The 23,525-nt window shown below is 39.1% G+C and overlaps 1 protein-coding gene across 3 annotated transcripts in view; it reads right to left on the bottom strand.

The window, feature by feature from the left end:
• Positions 1 to 23,069, bottom strand: part of mcama (melanoma cell adhesion molecule a) — a 50,165-nt gene extending 27,096 nt beyond the window's left edge. The window contains exon 1 of one of the 3 annotated variants that reach the window (XM_087847460.1): positions 22,832 to 23,069. In XM_087847460.1, coding sequence (XP_087703586.1) covers positions 22,832 to 22,895 — 64 coding nt within the window. In that variant the 5' untranslated portion in view covers positions 22,896 to 23,069. Of the gene's footprint in view, positions 1 to 21,816; positions 21,985 to 22,831 lie in introns of those variants that run through there. The other 2 variants (XM_087847459.1, XM_087847461.1) reach the window with 2 other exon arrangements.
• Positions 23,070 to 23,525: the final 456 nt, after the last annotated feature.

Below are 23,525 nucleotides of genomic sequence, written 5' to 3'. Positions count from 1 at the left end.
TCCGAAGTCTTTATATTAAGGGCCATCAGTCAAACAATATTGTTTGCTCTGGGTCTAAACAGAGCGCGTTGTGTGTGGCGTCTTCTTTTGCGCATGTGGGCCGCTTTGAGCGTTCACACTAGAGCGCGTTTGCTGTCGCATTTTATTTGTAGTGTGAACACGCAGACAAAAAAAATCGGAATTGAGCATTAAGACCTGCAGTGTGAACGTAGCCTTAATGTCATCTCTGATGTGTATTTGGGATAATTATCCTCTTTCAAAACCCAACTATATCTAGTTTTCTTAAAGCTGTTGATTTGAATTTGGAGGTAGTCCTCATTCCATTCACGTTGCGCAATGTACCAGTACCACTGACAGTAAAACAATCCCACAGCATGATGCTACCACCACCATGGCTGAGCTGGTACAGCGTTCTTAGGTTTAAAACATCACCTTTATCGTATCGGCTGCATTTTTGAATTCACTGTCATCAGATGCTTTGTAGATCAATGCTTTCCTGTGTTCATAACTCCCTCAATCTTGATAAGTGGTTAGAGTGAAATATCAATCTTATATATTTAATCTCTGTAATATTCAGGATATTTATAATTGAGCTATTTGTATATACATTAGAGCTATTTCTTTCTTATATTTTGTAACTTTGTAATATATTGTATTATTGAATTTAGTTCACATTGTTACTGCTCTTATTGTCTTGGAGCAACTGCGGCCACATAATTTCCTTAGAGATTAATAAAGTATTCTGATTCTGAAGATCCTCAACACCACTGGTTGAAACGTAGCTCAAACCATGACAGAGCCTCTACCGTGTTTTACAGAAAGTTGCTTGCCCTCATGTTTACACCTCTCTCCTGTCCTCCTCACTATATATTGAAGACGATTTCAACCAAAAATTTCAACTGAAATTCAATTTGTCATGAGCACGAGTAAACCTAAATGTTAAATGGACAGACTTAACATTTCACTTTCATTAAACCTATTATCTGAATATACATATCACATGTTAAGTAAATACAAAAATCTAGCTGGTTCAAGTAGTTTCTTATCCACATTTCTCTCTTTTTTTTTTCTTTAAATTGTAACTAATAGACTTTTAAAATAATCAGATTTCTAACAGTAACTGCCATTTTGCTTTTACACCATGGCCAATAATACAAAGAACAAGAGATGGCTTGGAGAAGCATTGTTTTCTAACGTCATTTCAATCCTTACTCACTCAAGGACAGAGCTGAGGTTGTCTGATTGTCAGCGAGATTATGCAAAAACAACCAAACCTCATGGAACCAGCAAATGTTGGTTCTCTTGCTTTACAAATTTTCAAACAGGACATTAGCTGTGGTTCAGGACTCCCCAAGCACACATCTAGGCCATATATGTTTCACAGAGATCAGTCATGCCTGCTTTTCACATTTGAAGCAACATTTGAGCAAACATGCATTCAGTTCAGAAGAAGAGAAAAGGGGAAGATGAGAATACAATGATAAGAGGGTTTGAGTATATCTGTCTGGTTGTACCAGAATGTTATCAACCACATCTTCCAACTGCTCTTTGTGATCACACACTCACACAAAGTGAAGAACTGTGGCAGGGATCACACCAGATTCGGAGGAAACCCAAAAAAGGGAGGAAAAAAAAAACTTGTATGTCAGTTTTTTTGTTATCCAGGTTTACTGACTGATCTCTAGGCTTGTGTAGACCTTAAGCATACAATTACATCTAAATCTTAAATCTGACTAACTTAAGAAATCCTTTTAATTGCACTTCGTAACAAAATGAAACATGTCATCTGTTAATTAATCCAAGTAAATCCAAAAAGACTTTGGAACTGGTTGCCAAAACTTTTTTGTTTTTTTTTAACAACGGAAACTGAAAATCTGTTAGCAGTAACAACCACTATGCTGTTATGCTATTATGTCACAGTCAATAATATAAAAGAATAAGAGATGACTTGCAGAAACAGTGCTTGCTCAAGTAAATCTGGTTATTCCTCTTCCAAGGAGAGAGCTGCGGTTGTCTGCTTGTCAGCAAGATTACACAAAACTCCCAAGCTGAATTTCATGAAAATTTGTGAACAGAAAAGTGATAAAGAGAGAACATTTAGGTGCAGCTACATTGGCTGTGGCTCCGCCAAGCACCCATTTAGGCCATCTATGTTTTGCTGAGATCAAGCATGCTTGTTTTTTACATCTCAAGCCAGGTTTGAACAAACACACATTCAGTTCTGCAGTGAAAAGATGAAGATGAGAAAGAAGTTATAAGAGGATCTGAATACATGCATCTACACTCCTGCACTGGAATTTTATCAACCACATCAACCAGCTCCAACTCTTCAGCAGCTAGACTAGACGATCACATCAGCTCCAAAAGAAGCCCAAAATAAATATAATTTGTTTATTTTTTGAATGTTAGTGTTTTGTCTAGTTAATCAGTAGATCATTTGTTTGTTGCGCTTTGCAGGTCTTCTGTGGCTGGGTGAACTTGCATTACTTGGTGGTTAGGGGGTGTGCAGCTGAGATACCGGTAAACACTCAGAGACGGGGGAGGGAAACTTGTGGTGGAGGGCAGAGCAAGAAGCAAACAAAGAACATGTGGGTTTTACTGCTACTAGATAACAGCAAGCATTCAGAAATGCTGCACAAGCAATTACAATGCTTTTTCTATAGCTGAAAATATGTTTATGCTTCACAACTTCTAAGTAATTGCTGGCGATGAATCACAAATCCCAAGACAGCAACATCTCACATAAATTAACCGGTTTTAGAATGTCTTACAATCCCCAGGGTATCCTAAGACACTTTATTTCAGTGATTGAAAACATCTTCACCTTCACCTTCCAGCAGCCTCATTGACAAATTTCCGAGACCTAAAAGTCGTCTATTTTCACAACAAACCTGCCCTGTATTTCACATCAAAACACAGACCTTGCCTCCGGGAAGTAATAAACACTTTCTCCTTTTTCTCTAACAGGAGTCAGATGCGTGCAGTCGGTCAGACACAATGTCAAACACAATGATATATCTGTGTTCAAAACTCATAACCAGCCGCATTGTTTGATATGAAAGTAGTGAGCAGCTCAGCGCCTACTTTATCTTGATCTCCAGACTGGGAGACTCCAGTTCTCAGAGCTCAGCAGACAATATCCACCACTTGTTTTATTCAGTGGGCCGCAGCATGCCAAAACCTTGAGCCAGGGCCATGGTTATGACTGGATTCCCAGTCGTCGGGTGGCAATGTGTCCTGCTGGGCTGGGGAGGATGGGGGCGGCGGGGTTCACGTTGACACAAGCAGCTGTGAATAATAGGAAAGTCGCCCACATTCCCATGCTGCAGGGGACGGGGAAGTTGGGGGGGGGGGGCAGCAACACCTGTGGGCAGCCCATTTGTCAAGTGATTTGTGGGGCAGAGTGAGAACAGAGGACGGAGGGCAAATAGGGGTGTGTGTATGTGTGTGTGAATGGAGGATGGGTGGGTTAACTTTGTAGAGTATTATCACAGGACCACACACAATGTCATGCCTGTTGATTTCCGCTCTTACACACACACCTGTGCAACTTTAAAAAGGCTTCACTTCCTCAAACTACACTTGGAGTGGAAAACAGCAGAATCCAGCTGAACTGGCCGGAAAGCAATTAAACTGCATGCCTGCAAGCTTATTGATTTATTTTATCAACTAGGGCATGTTTTTCTCACACCTGCAGACTACAAAACGCTGATGTCATAGCACCAGAAATTTTCCACACCTGAGCCACATGCGTGTCTTTGTGCTCCGTTTCCATTCTGGGCTCAGACTAAAAGGATAATAAAATAGCTCCACTGATCCTGAAGATCCTGAACCATGGCAGTGGCATCAATAAAATGCTGTGATCTTATTGCACTTTGTCCTACTCCTATCCAATATTGAGCTGTTTCTACATTTTTACTCAGGTACCACCTAAGCTTAAAAGTCCCCAAAGAAAAATGACTCTGGCACAGTTTATCCATTCAGAGACAAACAGAAAGCTAGTCAGAGCACTATCTACTCTATTCTTACAGCTGGACTTAACACAGTGTAAATATAATGTAAAGCATTCAGCCTGGCTCTAATGTTCCCAGAGATTTACTCTCAAACTAATTCCAACCATTTAGCGAACAGAAAGAAAATTATGACTATTACAAAGTCCAGCTCATCAATAGTAATAAAGTCAGTGTGTTGTATTTTATTATCAGTGCATTATTTCTTGTCTATGGTGTATATTTTGGTTTATTTAACCGCTCTCATCATAAGTGCTTCCAAAAGCAGCAGCAGTTTGCCACTTTCAGTGGAAAAAGGATCTGATAAACTCAAAAATAACATGATGTGACCACCAGAGATTTATATGGTTTCATTGTTAGAGTGCTTTTAATTAATAAACTAAAAAACTGAACATCCATTATTTAATAAGTGTGGAAAGAACAGTGGCTCACAATAGCAGAAGAATCCACTCTCACAAGTGCCTGTAAGACAAAAGTTAGATAACCCAATTTTATGCTGAAACATGTATAAATTAAGTTCCACAGATGAGCACACCGGGAAAATCCTCTGCTCAGAACACTGCTCTTTGATTAGGCGGTTGATCTTTTAACAGCGTCCAATATCAGGGCTGAGGGCGTGGGGGAGGATTTGATATTTAAGCATCTCTTTATCCTCTTCCTTTTGAAATGTCAAGTTCAAAGATCCAGACCAGCAGCCTTGATCTGTGAGCTAAGACGACCCAGAGAACTACCCAGCAACTCCTAACCATCATCACACGACGGCTTCACGGCGAGTAGCAAAACAGTACACATGGAGTGTTATTAACTCTGATTACATTAAAACCAGTAAATAGGCTTTTGATGTTTGCGCCTCGTGCTCAGTCGGACCGTCTAAATCAAACCAAAGCTGTGTTTTCTTTGCAAGGAAATGCTCACTGGATGTCTGAGCCTACTCTAATCAAATAGAACTGATTCAATTAGGAAACTTTCCCAGGCAGACTCTCATAATCCCACAGTGTATCTTCAGTTAGTGGAATTTTTAAAGACAAACAAAAAGAAGATTTTGATGTCTGTAATGAAAAGAAGTGATACGCTGACCTTTAGTTTTAAGCAGGGTGCCAGTGTTAGTTAATAAATTACTGCCAGTTCATCCAAAGCCAAACAAAGCATGATGCACACTGAACCTGATTTCATGGCTCATGAGAGAAAAAACACAGAAAGGCAGCCCCCCTATGACTAGATAAAATCTGGACCTGCCTTGCATTTAATTTTTTTGCATCTTGCAACCGATGGCAAACAGCTGCTGTTAACTTCTGAGCGACCACTTTTAATCGCAAGTCCACTGTCTCGTGAGAGCACCCTGCCTCCAAAACAATCAGGTTCCGACTTGGGCTGACCGCAATCTCTCCCAGACAGACTGGCGAAGGTTTGCAAATAGCTGCTGTCCAATTTATAGACACAGACAGATTGTAAACATGTTGCAATCAATCTGAGTTAGTCTGCATCAATGAACGGAACTCAAACATGACATTTCTCAGATCAGCTGGATGCCAATTGGTTGAACCATGATTTCTGTCACATTGCTTTGTCATTCATTTCTGCAAGTTGTTGGCATGAACTTAAATCTGAACTCAAAAAGAAGCCGATGTTATTTGCACCAGTGTTCACAGTTAATCACTGCATTAAAACAAACTGTTTGTTATGGTTGGCTGTGTGGCAGGCAGGAATTGAACCCAAAATGCAGGACTCACGGAGGCAAAACGTGAACTTGAAAGCAGCTTTAATGCTGACCAAAGGAAAACCAAACAGAAAACCTAAAGTGGAAAGCTAGAACTAAAATACACAAGAAAACATCAGAAGAGACCCAGCACGAGAGAGAACTGACGTTAACAACGCGACACAGAACAATGGAGGACACACACCATAAATACCCGGGCAGGAACATGAGGGAACGAGGAACAGGTGGGAACACAGCTGGGAGAAATTAGACTAAATGAGACAGAGGAAGCGAAACTAGAAACAGTGACATAAGATATGAACCTTCAAAATAAAACAGAAAATCCACAGATGAACACAGATAACTCTGACCAAGAACAGAAGGAACACAGTACAGTGGTCAGAGTGACATCAGGGGCAAAGGAATACACGAGCTAAGAAATATAGAACAGAAACCAAAACACCAGTAGTCATAAGCCAAGAACCAAAAGGAAAACAGACCAATAAACAATAATATAGAATCAAAACACTGGGCCACAGGCCCAGGACCGTGACACTGTTTGCATGTAAACTTAACACCATTCAGCCACAAACTGACTCCATCTTATTGTTGTTTCATTGGTCTTGCGGCACCAAAGTTGCCTTTGTTTGTGCCAGTATAACATTTTTCACTTCCATCACCCTCATAGTTCTTTCAAGTTTAACATTTACATGTGTCTGAACATTTATAAGCAATGCAAGGTGCAAAAACTATTTTTTGAGTTTTTGCAGAGAGTTACTGAGTGCATACAAAACCTTTCTTGAACTTGACAGATCATATTTTATTTATCATCCATTTCTATCAGTGTAATAGTGACTGCTTTGTTATCAAGACCCATCTTTGAAGCTCAGCTCTCGCCATGTAAAGCATTTAAAAAAATGATTCAGCTCAGTTAAGACACGTACAGGTGAGATCAGAAAGACAAGGTGATCAAACGATTAGAGCAAATGCTTCTGGCAGACTGAGTCCATAATTTGTTCACATATGAAAAAGATAAGGGGATTAATGTTAGAACACCAAGGTAATATAGCACTGAAAATGCTGAATTGGAGATGAATAAAGTTGCAAAATTAAAGATTCAGTTCATTCAGTGAAGTTTAAAAAGTTTGAAAGTAGGTTAAAGTCAATTCAGTTTCAAAGTATTCAACACCTCAGAGTTTTTTAAGGTTAAGGTACATCTATCGCTATGAACACGTCAGCACTGTGTAAAGCATGACTGCTTCTTATTAAAGGGGCGAACCACTGATTTTACACAAGAGAATCTGTGCACTAGCCATGGAGAGAATTACCAAACCTGCAGAAATGGTTATACACCATCTCTGGCTCTGAAGTAGCTGAAAAGACCCAGATAATGTCATCTCAGCTTGGGCTTGGAGGACTCAGTTTTTTAAGAAACTTTAAGAAAGAAACAATTTAAACTCGGGCTGAGGCATTGGAAGAACCAGTCAGAAAGAATTCATGGGACGTGTGGGAAATATTTCCAGAGTTTGATCCATGTAAAGAAACTAATGCTCTCTGCTGCTTCGAAGTTAACATTCACATTTTTGTTACCAGCCTATCACAAGTGCTCTAACTTTATAGCAGGATTGTCCTGAGCGCAAATTTCTGGGCATTTTCTGGTGCTAGTCAAACAGAAAATATTCAAAGTGTAAATAGTGGCTTTAAAAATAACTCATCTTGCACAGAAAGACCTTTAAAAGCAACAGAATGTCTTGTATTTTTTTCGTGCACAGTGCACAGCCTCCCTGAGGGCCGAGAGTAGTGCCTCACTCTACAAAACAAAATTCTTGTGGGAGATAAAGACTCTCCACCACTAAACAAAACTGTCAATACATTTCTCACTAGGTACTTTTTACAAAAAGTAAATAAAGACACAATCTTGTGATAAATGTGTTAAGTTGGTAAAAATTAACTAACTAATGAACTAATGAACACTACTGCTGTTATTAGAAAGGAGTATTGTATTGGTCTACTATCCCGCATTAAAATAACCCCAACTCTGAAACTGAAAACAAAATAAGGTCTAAACTGATCCTCATCACATGAATAATTGAATATATGGCTACAGCCTTTTTTTTCATTAGTTAAAAAAATACAGATATTTTTTCTTATTGTCACCAAAAGAAGTCAACAGATGAAACCGAACAATTTTACAGCTTATTCCAATCTTCCAAAGACTTCAACTGCTGTCTAAAGCCATTAAAAGAAGTGCATCAGTAAAGCAAATGATTACGATTCACTGCACTGAAGCAAAACACACATTAGATCACTAAACATTTATTAATCCTGAAGAAAGCAAATTCAGAAATTCTCAAAGCAAGAATTAGTGTTGGAAAACTGCTGACTATAGCCTCTGTGTCAAAATGACCTTACAACACACATCATTAGATCTTGCACAGACTAGCAGAAGGGGAAGTGGAGATGATGGATGATAATCAGATAACATCTTTGTCACTGGGTAATAGGCCCTGCATGGTTGTGACCAAGTTGTAAAGAACCACCGGTCTTGCAGATAATCTCAATAAAGGATGACACAATAAACTGGCTGTCTGATTTCTGGTTAAAATACCATTAAATCAAACATCATGGACATTTGTCTTGGAACTCTCTAAAGCATTGCTTACTCCTCCATAACAATTGGCTCTGTGCGCTGTACCCTTTAACAAGCAGCAGTGTTTTTTTCAGGCCTGTCGATATCAGTGTTCCTGGTCTCTGCTGGGCAGCAGATGCCAAGCTGGCTGGAGGTGGCGGAAGCCCATGGTGTTCTGACTCCTCCGGCCCTGCAGGGGGCTTTGCCTAGTCAGAGTCTTCTTCGGCAGGTTTTATGCTTGTTAACCATACTTGGATACTGTCTGGCATGGTTTCCAAAAATCTAGTCGCCATTACCAAGCTTTTTTTTCCCCTCCTTGTGTCTGTAACTATGCGACAGCGTATATGGAAAAGGAGCTTAAACTGAATCAAGCAGCTAATGACTGTGTAACACTTCAGGAGCCATAATTTATTAAATGGGAGCCTGCATGGGGTCTGTTATATCAATTTGACTGCATATTAGATTAGTATGACATGTTGCAACTTAAACACCTCCAACTGGGTCTTCAAGCTGGACATTTTTTGTGGGGTAATGTGGTGTATGTACTTCCAGGAAGACTGAGCAGAGGAGAAAAAGGTGGATCTGTTACTTTACCTTACCTATCTTTCATATAAATGCAACAAAATAAAATATAAGTGCACTGAATTAAACCTTAAAGTTAAGAGACTGCATGTTCACTAAGTATAACTGCATAAAAACCTGTTTATTGCATCCATTTTGAGTCACATATTAAGTTCACAGTCACTTTAACAACAGGTCAAGGACAGCAATGGCTTCCAGGCTTGTCTGCCTCCATCAGGGCATCTCCACCAGATGCCCAAACCACCTTGGATGACTCCTCTCAAAATGGAGAAACTGCAGTTTGACACTAAATTCTTCTCCTGCCACCCACTAATGTTAGAGGAACTACAGGGAGACTTTGGCTAAGATGAGAGTCATGTTTTCGCTTTGCCTCGAGGGGAAATGGGCAGTTTTGCTGCTGCTCCATCTCCTCTCAAAGCTGAGAAGTGCATTTAGAGAGACAAAACCACTTACCACACACAAAGATTGTTACAGTTTTCTCCGAAGTTCAGCGGTTTGTAAAAGCCTGAGAGCCAGAAGTCACCTAGGGACCTCACTTTGTCCACTGCATCTGTTTGAGTTTTTCTGTTATCTGTGGTTTCTATTGTAATCATTAATCTATCTTGCAGTGTGTTTTTGAATGTTCGTTCCTTTTCTAAATGTGTTCTACGTTCTCTGTGTCTTATTGTCTTGGCTTTATGAGTTTATTCTTTGTACGGCTTTCAGTTGTCTCCTGTTTTATTTTGAAAGTTAGTTCCTCCTGTGACTTTGTGCTTTTACCTCCCTCCCTTGTTCCTTTTCTGACCTTGTTACTGTCATGATTGAATTCACTTGTGCCTTATTACCCATTTTTCTGGTTTGTGTATTTAATCTTTATTTTCTACCTATGTCAGATCACCATATGGTCTCCCCTTTGTTCCCGTATTGCTGTCTCCCCAGTGGGCTCTGTTGAATTTGCTCCATTCTTCATATTTTTGACCTTCTTAGTACTTCAGGGTTTCCTGCCATCACGGTACAGCATGTTTTCTTTTTCCCCCAGTATTAATTAAAGTACCTTTCTGCAATACCTGTCAGTCTGCCTTCATCTTTTACTTTTTCACTGCTTTATGAAACATCAAATATGGCATCTTTACATAATGTTAAATGAATGTATCTTAAAATGAAAACTGTTCTTTCAATATCAAGATAAAAATTGTCCCCCCCAAGACATTTTGCCAAAAGCCAAAGGAAAAGAAATCTCTAAATCATTATCAGCCATCGCATAATTTACAGAAACCCCTCTGGGTGGTTACCATTTGTCTGTGACAAACATTCACTTTAATATGTTTGGAGCAAATTAATGACTGCTATGAAGCAAGATAATCCAGTGCAGTAAGCATGATGTCTTCATTTGGTATTGATTCAAGTTCTTTATTAAATTGAGTCCTTTCCAGGGACAAAATAAATCACTAACATGATTTTTATTTGTACGAAGAGAAAAGTCTGTTTGTCATAATACATTTTGGAAAACAAATAAAACCTTTTAAAAAATAAATACACCACAAGAAATACTAGCAAAAACTGTGTCAAATCTGCATCTTTGGTTGAACAGGACGGTGCCTGCCAACAGCTAACCACAGGTTTTATCTTTATTGTCCTGAACTAAAGCTATTTCAGAGTCTTCAGTCCAGTTTTCACATTGCAAGGGACAGTGTACACCTGGAGTCTTGACATGCCTTTACACTTAAATTGCACTTGTAGAAGAAGACCCCCTGAAGGCAGATTCCAAACGCTGAACTTGAGCTGCAAAGGTAGATCACATTACAGCTCTCATCAGACACGTCTTTAAAAGCTATTCCCTGTGTCTGGCAGCGACCAAATCGCCCCTAAAGTCAACTCTGCATCATGTCTCTTTAATAAATCCTGTCTGTGATTTAGTTATCACCCTTCAGCATCTGATTCTTATCTGTGAATACAGCCAGTTGTCACAGCCCACAGCAAGACCAGGAAGATGTTCCAACAAAAGCCTAAATACTCTTGTTATATCTACACATCTCATCCGAATAAACTCATATTAATCCATCTTCATATTGTGGGAAGGCACTCTTTTCAGTTCGAATACATATTTTTAGATCCTTTCCAAATCGAATTCAGCTCATCTCACTCACTGCAAGGCATCTGTCTACAAATCCTCCCACACATTTGCCCCATGACTTCTGTCGGCTGTACACATAGTGTGCACACACAGATTGTAAAAAGATACAAGAATCTCATTTCCAGTAATACAAATGAGTCATTTCAGGAAAATCATTAAAGGAAAGATAAAGAGTCTTTTGTTTAGCCAACATTTAACATTTGCAAGTCCGCATTTAAAATGCAAAAGTTTTTCATTCTTGAAAAAAACAACCTCTTTAGTACCAAAATCAGATATATTTTCTCAAGGCTTAAGAAATACAAACTATTAGTTTGGTGAGGCAATCGACCTTTTAAAGAAAATTTTAAATGCAGAAATAAAAAAAACACCAAGTATTAATCTGAAGAACTGGTAGTGAAAGCGAGTAAATATTTTGGCCCTGATGTTAAAATGATGTAGAGAAACATTTTAGACAAATTCCTCTGTCCGATCAACAGTAGTTGTTGGTTTTCCTTAATTGCTTAATTTTCTGCCTCTCTTGCGCTTCCTGAGGGACACTTAAACAAAGAGATCAGCCCTCTGGGGAATCAATCACACAAATGCCACAAATGCCCCGCAACCACTTACTGAACAACCAAAAAAGACCAAAATAATTAGCCTGCACTACAAGTCAGCTAAAGGGGAGAGACCCACTCAAAGCATGAAATGTGAGTTAAATCAGACACTTTACCTCTGCACTGATGGTTGAGCCTTAGGGGCCAGAATAACATTAAAAGACATGACTGACACAGGACTCTCTAATGTTGTTCATCCCCTATGCATAGAATCATGTGCAGACATGCCTCCACACCTTCAGACAAACTTTATTTTGCAAAGCATATAATGTTGGGGGTGTTTTATTATGTTAGTTTACACTAATGTGCAAATTTCACGCTAACAATTCAAGAAGAAACCCTGAAATTTTGACAAGTTACAAAAGGCGGTCAAAACCAGCCCCTAAGAAACAGCAACACTGCCAGATGCATGCTATATCCATGGCATGGCACAGCCCATTAGATTGAAGCGAAAACCATGAAAGACTGTCTGGTTAGCCCTGGGGTCCTCATGAATATTCATCTGCACATGCACACACTGAACACAGAGATTTCTTTTCACCATCAAAGTCAGTCTGGATTCAGACTGGTTTCATTTTAATTTAGCAGATGTGAATGCAGGTTTATGTGGCAGACAACTGACTGGCACAGTGCCAGACATAATGAGCCTCATCATTTTATCTGGAGGAAGATGAATAAGGAAAGGCAGTACAGCTAATAATGTAATGGTAAATGCATTTGGCGGGTTATTTTTTTCATCCTTCCTGATGGTTATGACACTGTCAAAATCTATGACAAGTCTTTGTTTCCTACAGGCAGAAATAATGATATCAGATATGATATTAGAGGAAAAAACAGCCAACAGGACAACCTGCCCCGACATGGCAAGATGTCCCGTTAGCTAAAAGTCATGACATACAAAAAAGCAAATACATAAAAAACGAAAGCAGAGGACGGACAAGTAAAGTTAATCAAATTGAAGACAACTTGTTTCTTAGCCGTGAAGCAACAAGGGAGAATGACTGTCTTATTGATTTGCTTCTGAAAAAAGAGGGAAGCAGGAAAACCCCCGTTGACCCCATGACCCGTCCCTACCCTTGCTTTACTAACCCATGAACACCCTGAAGCAGTCAAACTGTCACTTTATTTTTGGTATCTGACACAATAATCAGTAACCCATAAGCCTTTGTCCTCTTTGTGTCTTACAGCAGGTATTGTCAGTAACATGTATTTACTATTTTGTTACTTTCCTCATATATAGTGCCAATATCACTTTGCAACTTAATCCTGGTTATGGGCTAAATGTTACTCTAAATATATTTCCCCACAGACACATCGACTGCATTGACAGTTTGACATAAAGTCAAAGAACAAAAGAAATCAGAGGACATGGCATTCACTAGGACAATGGCATGGTCTGAGGGGAAGCCTTGAGCAAATACTTAAGAAGCTTAATGACATCTGCATTGTTCAAAGAAGAATTATATCTCATATCCATTACAAAAACAACAGAAAAACCAATGACATAGTGCTGTGGTCACATTTCACAAACACCTGAACCCCGCAGGATGGCAAGGGGAATCTCTGCTTCCCACTTTCCAGGAGTAATAATTTATGGACCCTTTTGTAACAAATCGTAAGAAACAATGTTCGTAATTAATGGGTAAATTCTGGCCCAGAGATGTGGCACTCAATCCCTTTTTTAGTGCCTGCTGCTTGAGGTACTATTATAAAATAATTAAGTACTAACCTAATGGTGCTAACAGTAGAAAAAAAATATATATATAAATATTGCTTCAGTTTCTGCACAATCCAACTTCATTTGGACATGATGGTAAGCTTTAAAGTTGCTGGCTGCAGAAAGACAAAAATCTTAATATCAACATCCAAAATTAAGCATCTTAATTTCTCAACTTAACTCTAGGAAATATAAAATATACTAGCTTGCATCAGATTCTACTACCACAAATTAATGCCAAAGTATAATTTCTTTAAAAATCCGACATAAGATTTTACTGATTAACTCAGATAAGAGTAAACTGAAAATTAAACTAAGCTCTATAACCAACGTATGCAGCACAGTATGGAATAAATTCCATCCCTTTGTGTGTGCTCCTGAGAGAACTGTTGATTTCAATAACAGCAAAGCAAATAATCCCAGGCTCTGGCAAATATAAAAAAACAAAGCAAAGAAGAGGGCATGAGAGAGGTGTGCAGAGCACAGGGTGTGGGGGGGAGATGGCTCAGAAAAAGGCGGGAAGGAGGCAAAGACCATGGTGGTGTAAAATTTCTCTGTAACATGAGCCCCTGCTTGTTGCCCCACGGCAGATTGTGCCTTGTCCGATGTACTGGCGTCAGGTGTGTGCAGCTGCTCTTTAAGCTCTGTTTGTGGACCAAAAAGGGAGAGAAGAGGGAAAAGGAGAAATGAAAGACTTCTCAATGAAGGCAATACTGGAGGGTTTTTTTGTCTCTCGCCCTGGCACTCAAGGGACTGCTGCCAGGACTTGGACTGTGGCCCAAGACAGTGCCATGTGTCCCACAGATGGGCCTTCTAAATATGAAGGGACATAATGTACAGATGGCCAATTTTGCCTGGGCACAGCTCAAAGACAAATGGCCAAATCTGCTGAAGACTGAAATACTACAAATTTGTCTTATTTTAAGACAAAGAACCCAGTAGTTGTTATGGTACTCCCTGTAGTGCTTTTTCAATAATACTTAGATATTTTACTTATGAAAAAGATACATTTTAAACTTTTAGTTGTTATTTTATAATTACAACTAATTCTATTAACAGTATGCAGCATCTATGATTATCAAATCCTGAGGATTCTACATAACATTCATAATTATAGAAGACACGGGAGGAGAGTCACAAATAATCACACATTTCTTGGTGAATGGAAATTTTAAGCAAATATTTAGACTACTGTCAACATTTCAGGCTGCATGTTGTTTCTTTATCATCATTTTCCACTGCAGAAATTCTCAGGCAGTTTAAGACTCCTTTGTGCTCATTCAAACCAAAGAAATTTTCCCCCTGTAGGATGCCTTTCAGCACCGTTTTCAAGGGATAAAAGAAGCAGCTTTTCAGGGCAAGGTGCTTCTGAATGTCTCTGAAAGACTTCTTGCTGGGACTTGACCCTGACTGATTAAACTTGTGACTAGTGTTGTTCTTAATACTATATTTGCAGGACCCCAGAGAGCCACGAACAGAAATGTGAACATGTCAAGGTATGGCAAGTTTGTTACTCTGATGCTGTCTCACATTGCCACGGTACACAAATGTTAAAGAAATGGTCTCTGCTATCATTTTTGCTACATTTACAAGTCAGATGCCTACTAACAGACAAATTTACGAGCAGTAGAAAAAATTTTTCAGTTCCCCACTGCTGAACAGAAAAGAAGAGAGAGAATGGCGCTTTTAAAAAAGTCCCCAAAGAGCTATTAAAAATTGCTAAGTTGGCAACAGTGAGGTGAAATGAACATGATAACCAATGCTGTGAGTGATAGGGATGTCACGCACACAAGCTGAGATGGTAAATACTCCTGGATGAATATCCAAATATGCCGGCAGCATCCCACAAGAAGGAAGACTACTCCTCCCAAATATCACCACCAACAAAGCACAGTTTGCCAAAGTTAACAAAACAACTAGCAAAGCATAAACCACATCATTGCCCTGTGTTATTATTTTTACTCTTGCAATGCAGTCCAAGCCGCTGCAAAATTATAATGCTACTTTGTGAGTTCTGTGGGTGCTACGCTGCAGTGGACATGAAGGATATAAGGAAATGATTTACAGTGCAAGGGCACTGTAACTCTTAAGGTGTAACTGTTATGCTCTGACTGTGCTGACATCATCCGCACAGCCAATCCAGCAGGGTAAAATATACCTCTACTTTACTTCACGCTGCTCTTACAGTACTGGGTAGAAATAATCAATCCTGTGCGAGCAATGCAGCCAAATCCAATATTTGTGAGTCAAAGAAGTGTGATGAAAAAAGCCCCTGAGCACTCTCCCAACAAGACGAAAAAAACCTGAACCTGCAAGATTCCTGAAAAAAACTGAATTCTGCAATGCCTTTTAAGGGAACAAGTATTAAAAAATGAACTTAATGTGTTTCTGGGGAGATTTTTCATGTTTCTGACACTGTGTGATAACAGTTTAACGCTCTGAAGCAACCGTATGACAAATTCTTTACCTCCTGAATGGACACATATCTTCTTAAGTCTCATGAGTAATTTCCTGCATCCTTCACCCTGACTGAGTCTGCTTAGACAACCGTCTCTAGCTCTTAAAAGAGGTCCTATCTTTTCTGAGGTGATTGTTCACTTTATGGATTTCTCAGTGTGGTGAATGATGTGCTTTGAATAACATACCAGGCGAGGATGTTTTGGGGCAGCTCTGAAGCACCAGAAAGGTAGTCGATACAGGAGAGTCCCTCCCAGAAGGACAGGGATCAAACTACAGAGGCAGCTGTTGGAAATAAAATCCCACTCAAACATCAACCATCCACTACACATGCAAGACAAGGCCCTTGAAAAACCTTTCAATTTAGGCTTAAGGGTGATGTCAGCTCTGTTCCTGCCAGCTAAACAGCTAGGGCTTTGATTTCCCAAAACATGTCTTGGATCTTCAGAGCATGCACTGGCTTCAAACCACAAACTGAAACAACAAACACCAATGAGCGCTCAAGCAAAATGCTTCTTTTTTTTGTTCCAGTCGATTTGCAGCAGAGAAGCAGCCAGGTTGAGCACTTTTTAAAACAAAAGGTATCAAGCCTGCTGTCTTGGTGCTGGCACACATTCAAAATGAAAAAAATAGTTATGTTCTCTGGGAAACTATGCCACTTAGATCATCTTTTTCTTCGACAACAAAGGAAAATGCTTGGTTTACTGTCATATACAATATCCCCTCATAACTTCTAAAGCTATATCAAGTCAAATTAAACCACTCAGGTTTAAAGAAAGTGCCAGTCTTTCTGTCCAAACTGTCGTAAAAAATCCTAACATTTACTAACATTTCAATAGTCTAAATCAAAACATGCAAACCCCACGTCTTAAAAGTCTGGAATAACACACAAGGTATCCTGTAATCTATTTAGAAGCTTTTAAGTTTGAATGATCAGCTAAAGTAATGAAAAAAGTTAATGTAATTGCTTGTATTTATTTAATTGTCCACTGTGCTGACCTACATGTTAGCCGAATTAGCTTACATATGCCTAATGCTACAGCAAGTCACCATTATAATACTACAGGGATCAAACAGCACACTCTCTTTAATGAAAACAATGAGCCAATACATTAGATTATATGGCTGTCATGCCTAGCTATCACTCAGGCAAATGCACTAATCCCACATGGACAACTGCAGCCAACAGCTGCACACTTCCTGCCACATCCAGACAAGCCCAGCAGCAAAGCGCAGGCATTCCCAGGCACTCAGCCACGGAGACGGATGAAGAGGAGGTCAGGGAGACCAGCCATTATTTACTAGAGAAGACTGACTCACTGTTTTTTTATTTTTCTACATGCTGCAAAAAATATTTTCTTAGAAGTCGAATAAAGACCTGCAGATTTACAGCAAATACATCGCACACAACTTTTTTAAATAGCATATTTATATCTCTATGAATTTATTTTCATTTTCAAGTATTTTTCAATATGACCTTGGAGTCAACATGAATTTGAATGTCTCAATTACAGGATTGACTGTTTAATAATTCAACAGTCTGATATATTTAGAATACAAATAAATGTATATAAACCACAATGAAATATAAATAACATTGTAGAGGACTGCATGGTCATCACTTATTGTCTAAAAATGACATTATTTTCATAACTCAACAATTCGAGAAATATTTAAAGGCGACATCTTTAGAAAGCTTGATTGATTGGCTTACTGTCCACGGATATTAAAATATGATATATGATGACAACCAGGAAACGCTTACATTTCAGGGTTTGAAACTAGAGCTGGTCCAGCAGTTGTGCTAGACAAATTGCCACTGCTCTCTATTCATTATATTTCACATAAATAACAAATTACAAAGTCCTTCAGATGTGTATTAATTCTATCAAAAATGCTTAAAGCCAAAAGAATTTAAGAAAGTCTGAATGTGGGTAAGCATATGAAAGGGAAATAAAAGGGAAACCTTAATGTCATTTAACACTTCAACACACATAACACCAGCAACATGGTATTGTTTTTGATTAAGCATCATACTTTTAATACTTCAACAGATTTTTTTCCCCAAGTGATGTTAAAACTGATCAAATTATGTCAATACAACCGCTATTTAAACATCAACCTACCCCCTATAGTATGCGGCTATCCGATACACCCATACTATAGGGCTATTATCAGGAGTCACTCCCTAACAGGCAGCTGAATTGTTCTCGCGCGTGTTTGGATACTGAATTTTCTTTAGAGCTGGAGTGAGCTGCTCTGTAGGAAAACTTTCAAGTTTACCTCCAAGTGAAAAGTGTCTCTAAGACCAGTAAAACTGGGATTTGGGGCTAACTTTACGACTTTAGCATTTTCTAGAAGGTGCCCTTAATCATTTTCAACAACAATGCGAGTTCACGGTACAGCTGGGCAGTATATCAATGTTTTTCTTTGCTTTCTTGTTATATTTCCAAACAGGATATAAGTTGAGACATTACCAATTGTATTGATATAGCTTGCTTTTGACACTTGGTTCAACTTCTTTATGGTCCAACAATAAATAATATCTCCAAGGTTGAAGGCATATGTTATAACTGCATGGGTGTCCACAGTAGGTGGTGATTTGTGGAAACACTGTACTTAGAAAGAAATTGCTTTTCTTATTAGGGCTGCAAAAAACACTGATTCTCAGATACTGACCACTGGATTAGGTACTCATTTGCATCAGTATTAATAGCAGCAGTCCTGTTTTTATCTCATCCAGTTGACACATAACTTCATACAGCCCCTCCCCTCACTAGCATCTGCAGTAGTTGACATTCACAACACTTAACAACACTTTAAGAGGAATTTCGAGAAGCCAATAAAGCTCCAGTTGCAACATTAATTGCTTAACAATGAGTCTTAATTACACTATCCGTGGGTCTGTTCGGATCCCAGTGAGGTAAATTTCAGCTTGCGATGGTCTGTGTGGACATCTGTCTACCTACCTGTTTTTTGTGACAGTATGGACTTGTAGAAAATTTGAATTACAATGCGATCCAAGTAACAGACTTCAAAGAGGCGTAACGGGAATGTCTACTCATCTGTTGAGTCTCCAGCTGTCCCTGTCTGCAGCAGAGTATAATCAAGGCATTAGCAATTTACCCAATAGCTACAAACCCAGACTCAGGGAGTCACAAGGTAGTGTACTCCTAGTGCCCATCCCAAGCCTGAAGGTGCATTTATGTAACAGCCACATTAGCTGACTGTTAATTATCATTAAGGTAACAGTCATGGCTAAACTTTGCAGGTGGGATGTGAACGTTATCAGCCCTGCACGTCTGTAACATTATAATAGACGATGTTAATTTACCAGGATAACAGAACTATTTGGGTCTAAAAATCATTATGTTTCTTCTAACTGAAGCTAAGAAAAGTCTACCAGCAACCAAACAGAAATTGTGGCAGACTACCTTAACAACTGTGTTTCATCAGCAAACAAAGTATGGAGCCAATTCACCAGAAGCACAGCACTACCTCAGAAAACCTAAAAATACTGACTTTTTTTTGTTAGCAGTCCCCAAGACAATCTTAAAATATTTGTCATAAATACACCCTGCAATTATGTTAAAACCTTTTTTGCATGATAGTGCCATCGCTGTTCTTTCTTCTTTTTTTTTACCGACTCCTCACTTTTAACTGATTTTCTGTCATTTTTTACCTCTTGTGGTATCCAAAATAGTGAGGAGGATTGAGGAATTTCCCAGTATCTGTATTATTATGACAACGATACTCCTTAAACACAACAGACTTCTTTGACAAAAATCGCCATTTCACCCTGCAAAGTTGCTGGTCTACCACTGTTTGACCTTTTTTTTAACAGGTTAATCCAGTTCTAAACTAACAAGTCAAATAACAACACAAACAAACTAACCAGTTGATGCAACAGTAAACCAGCACCTATCTTTTAGCAGGTACGCTAAATAACTGACTTTGTCAACAAAGCACACTGTCACAGTTGGCGGTACACTACGAAACAGCTACTCATTTTAACATCACAAAGAAATATTTATTCAGGTAAGTTGCAGCAGTTTCTTACTAAAGTCTGCGGTACTCACATGTTGTTGTTACACTAACATATATTATATAAAAGCATCTGCCAGTTTTCTGAATGCAAGAGGCATTTTACACACACAAACTCAGAGTGGATCCCTCCGAGCCTCCAAATGCACCGATGGATAAAACCTTGTTTGGTTAGAAATATTTCATAACAGCATTAACTAAAAAGGCCTGTCTGCTTTCCCTACTCTCTGTTCTGTAAATGTCATCGTAAAAGCTCAGCCACTGCTCAGATTTACTGCTCCACCGCCATTCCCGGACCACTTGCCCATTCTTTTAACAGAACGTGATGATCATATTGATGAACATTGGACTCTGAAATCAATAGTGGGTTGTATACAGTGCATCAACAAAGCTTCATGTTTGGGTTTCTTCTCATGCTCGGGATGGGTTCATTTCCATGCAGCAGAAATGCTTTTAGCCACAAATTGTATTCGAGTAAGTGCCCTTCAAGGTCCATTAGGGAGTGGGTCAGTTTTGACAGGGGCTGGTTTAGAAGCTCTTTAGAGGTCCGGGGTCTCTACCAAAGGCTAATGACCTAATCCAAAAACAGACAGCTTTACTTGGTCTCTAGAGGAGGTAGAGGGGAGATGAGGATTAAATAGAGATAACCCAATTAAGACAAGGCTGATGGAGTAAAAAAAAAACATGGATTTAAGGAAAAAAACAGGGATAAGGTCAGGACAAAGTGAGTTGCAAGAGGGAGGATGGTTTGGGTGGGGAAACTGACTTAATGAGTTTTGATTAGTGTGTTTTGCAAATATGATTCTAATAAAAATTTAAAGACACCCATATCAGGTGAATAATTTATCTTTCTTCATTTTTTATGTTCATTTAAAAGGATCAGCCACTGTAATGAAAGCAGTACAGCATTTAACAGTCCAATATAAAGTTGAAAGCACACAGCTGTATCGTCGATATACAACACACTCTAGTTGATCACGTCCTTCAAAATGAGAAGGTGCATGGGGAAACCATTTGAATACAAGCGCGCTGATCCACACAGGTGTGCACATGGGTGTTCCCTGTTCGTAGACTTAAATTACACCTTTCTTGGCTACTACTTCAAAGCACATTGTGCGCTGTTTGTCCTGCGTGCTGCACAACAACATTCAATATTTAGTACTTACTGCTGTTTACACTTAGCTAGATTAATGCGATGGTGTTGTGTTTAGTATGTTGCTTTGGTTTTTTTTTGCTTGTTTTCTATTCTTTCTCTTTCAACAGGTGATCCAGGAGATTTTTTCCCCCTTTCTCACTGTCCCTCTCTGTTTTTCTTTTCCTTCCTCTTTCTTTCTCCCTTTCCTATCCCTCACTCATGTCTGTCCCGTCTGTAACAACTGAAAATAAAATAAAATAAATAAAAACAAAGGTCGATCAAATGGACCAATACGGCAATGCCATGATGATCCATTTGGCAAAATAAATCCATTGGGTATCCTTGTTGGTCTTCAGACAACAATTCTGATGGCTAAAGAACCAAATGGGACAGGCCAAAAAAAAAATGTAAAAAATGAGAAGGTGCATGGTGCCATTACCCTACACTGGTTAGATAAATGGTAGAGTTGCAGTTAGCTATCCAAAAACTTCAAATATTTCCCCAGTTAACCTACTACTTCTACAAAATTCCATAAAGAATTGTGAAAATAATCATCATAATTTTCCACAGCTCAAGGGAAAAGCTTAAAATAGCCAAAATTGTCATACAGTACAAAACCAAACAACCCAAAAAGGTTCAGATTGTTTTGAACCTTTGAAAAAAAGTCAAAATATTTAAATTGAAATGTTTCAGTCCACCCACCTTGTTTTTTAATATGTCATGTAACTTAAAAGGGCATAAAAGGAAGAATTTGCAGTTATTACAAAAGCATTCAGTATTGTACTTTTTTGCAGATTGATTATTCAACAAGCCTCAAACCTTAAACTAATGTTTGCTTACCTGTGAATAGGTTTGATGAGCCCCAAGTCCTTAAGGCATACTGCTTTTCTCTGTCTTATTTTGTACTCAGACAGACCAGACAAACAATACACGAGAACACAAGACCTTTCACTACCGGGAAACTATAGTATTTTTTCTCAATTTTAGCCAATCTGGTCAAGAGAATCAAAGAAAATTGTTCATAGGAGCCCCAACTAAAAACATCTATAAACAGCTTCTAACCTCCACAGCTCCCTAAGGCAATGAGTCACGCCTTTGCAAAAATATTCACAAAAGGTAAACTCAGACTGGCTCTTAAAATGACACAAGCTGAGGATATACAGACACAGAGGCAAACAAACACACACATTGCACTGCTCTATGCTTATCTATCCCATCCTTTAACTAAAGAAAAACAAAATGCCCCTGCCTTGAAAACTCAACCCTCTTCTAAATTGGGTGCTGTGGTCTACATAAAGTGTTGTGGTTCTTTAGATGTTCACAGCAGTCGCATTAAACCTTTACCAACTTTCTTCGCAGACCGAGAAGAGTTTTATAACACACGAGCTCCTCAGACGCTCGACGCATGCCCGCGTGCACGCGCTCAGCTCTACGGGCTACAGCTACGCATTTGGTGCTTAATTAGTATCAATTACGCAGTAATTAAACACACCTTTAAAGGCGACATTTCACGAAGACGACAAGCAACTTAAAAAAACAAAACATGTAAAACGTGTAGAAGTCAACACCAGGAGGTTCGTATTTTACTATATTAAAATGAGGATGAAATTTCAACACAAAAGCCAAAAGCTTGTTAACGGAATAAGATAATGAACTCCTCAGAAGCACGCGACACAAAAACACGTCAACGTCTCGAGCTAACAAAACAAACGCTCCGAAAATTGTCGCCGCATCCAATTCTCATTCAAACTCTGCACTCCTCCACGAAACTTTATTCTTTGATAAAAACGCGCAAAAAAAACCAAAAACAAAAATAAACCGTGCTCTTTTACTTCTCGATTTTTTTTTAACTCACCGCTCACGTGCAACAGGCAGACCTGAAGAAACAGCAGCAGAAACGCTCTACGGAGGAAAGCCATGTCTTTTGCTGCTTGTCCGTATCCACTCCAAAACAAACTGAAGCCAAGTGGTGCGTCGACGAGAAGTTAGCAGCCCGCTGGAGACGGAGGAGAGAAGAGGAGGGGGGGAGGGTGGAGGAGAAGAGAGGGGAGGGAGTTCAATTAAAGTCTCAGTGCGGCTGGGATCTCGTATTGTGGGGCCTTAACGTGTGTGGCAGAGGCACAGAGCTTATCGGTGTTTTCTTCTGCTGCAAATTCACGCTGCATAGATTCCTTCTTGGTGGAAAGTCCTCAAGGTCACTGTTTAATATGCCCACCTTATCACGCCTCCGCACCTTTGAGGCCAAATCGCATGGCCTGTTGGCTGTATTCAGTTTAACTTTGCGCTAATGCTAGATCAAGGTTAAAAGTTTATTTATACAGGAGTCTGAAATTTAATTTAGGAGCTACCGGGCTGTAGATTTTTGTAAAATATGCTAATAAGCTGTCCAGATGAGAGTGATGCCACATATCTAGAGCCAGCAGGCAGTTAGCCTCGTTTAGCATAAATTCTGAATGACAGCTTAACAAAAATATGCCTACCAGCATTTATGAAGCTCACCAATTAAGATTATATATCTTGTTTAATAGCCTACATACAGGAAATACGTG

The sequence above is a fragment of the Neolamprologus brichardi genome, chromosome 10 (assembly GCF_056152115.1).
Source record: "Neolamprologus brichardi isolate AB-2024 chromosome 10, ASM5615211v1, whole genome shotgun sequence".
In the NCBI taxonomy this organism is placed as follows: domain Eukaryota; kingdom Metazoa; phylum Chordata; class Actinopteri; order Cichliformes; family Cichlidae; genus Neolamprologus; species Neolamprologus brichardi.
The sequence above is the reverse complement of the archived record's forward strand: the minus strand, read 5'-3'. Positions and strand labels throughout refer to the sequence as shown.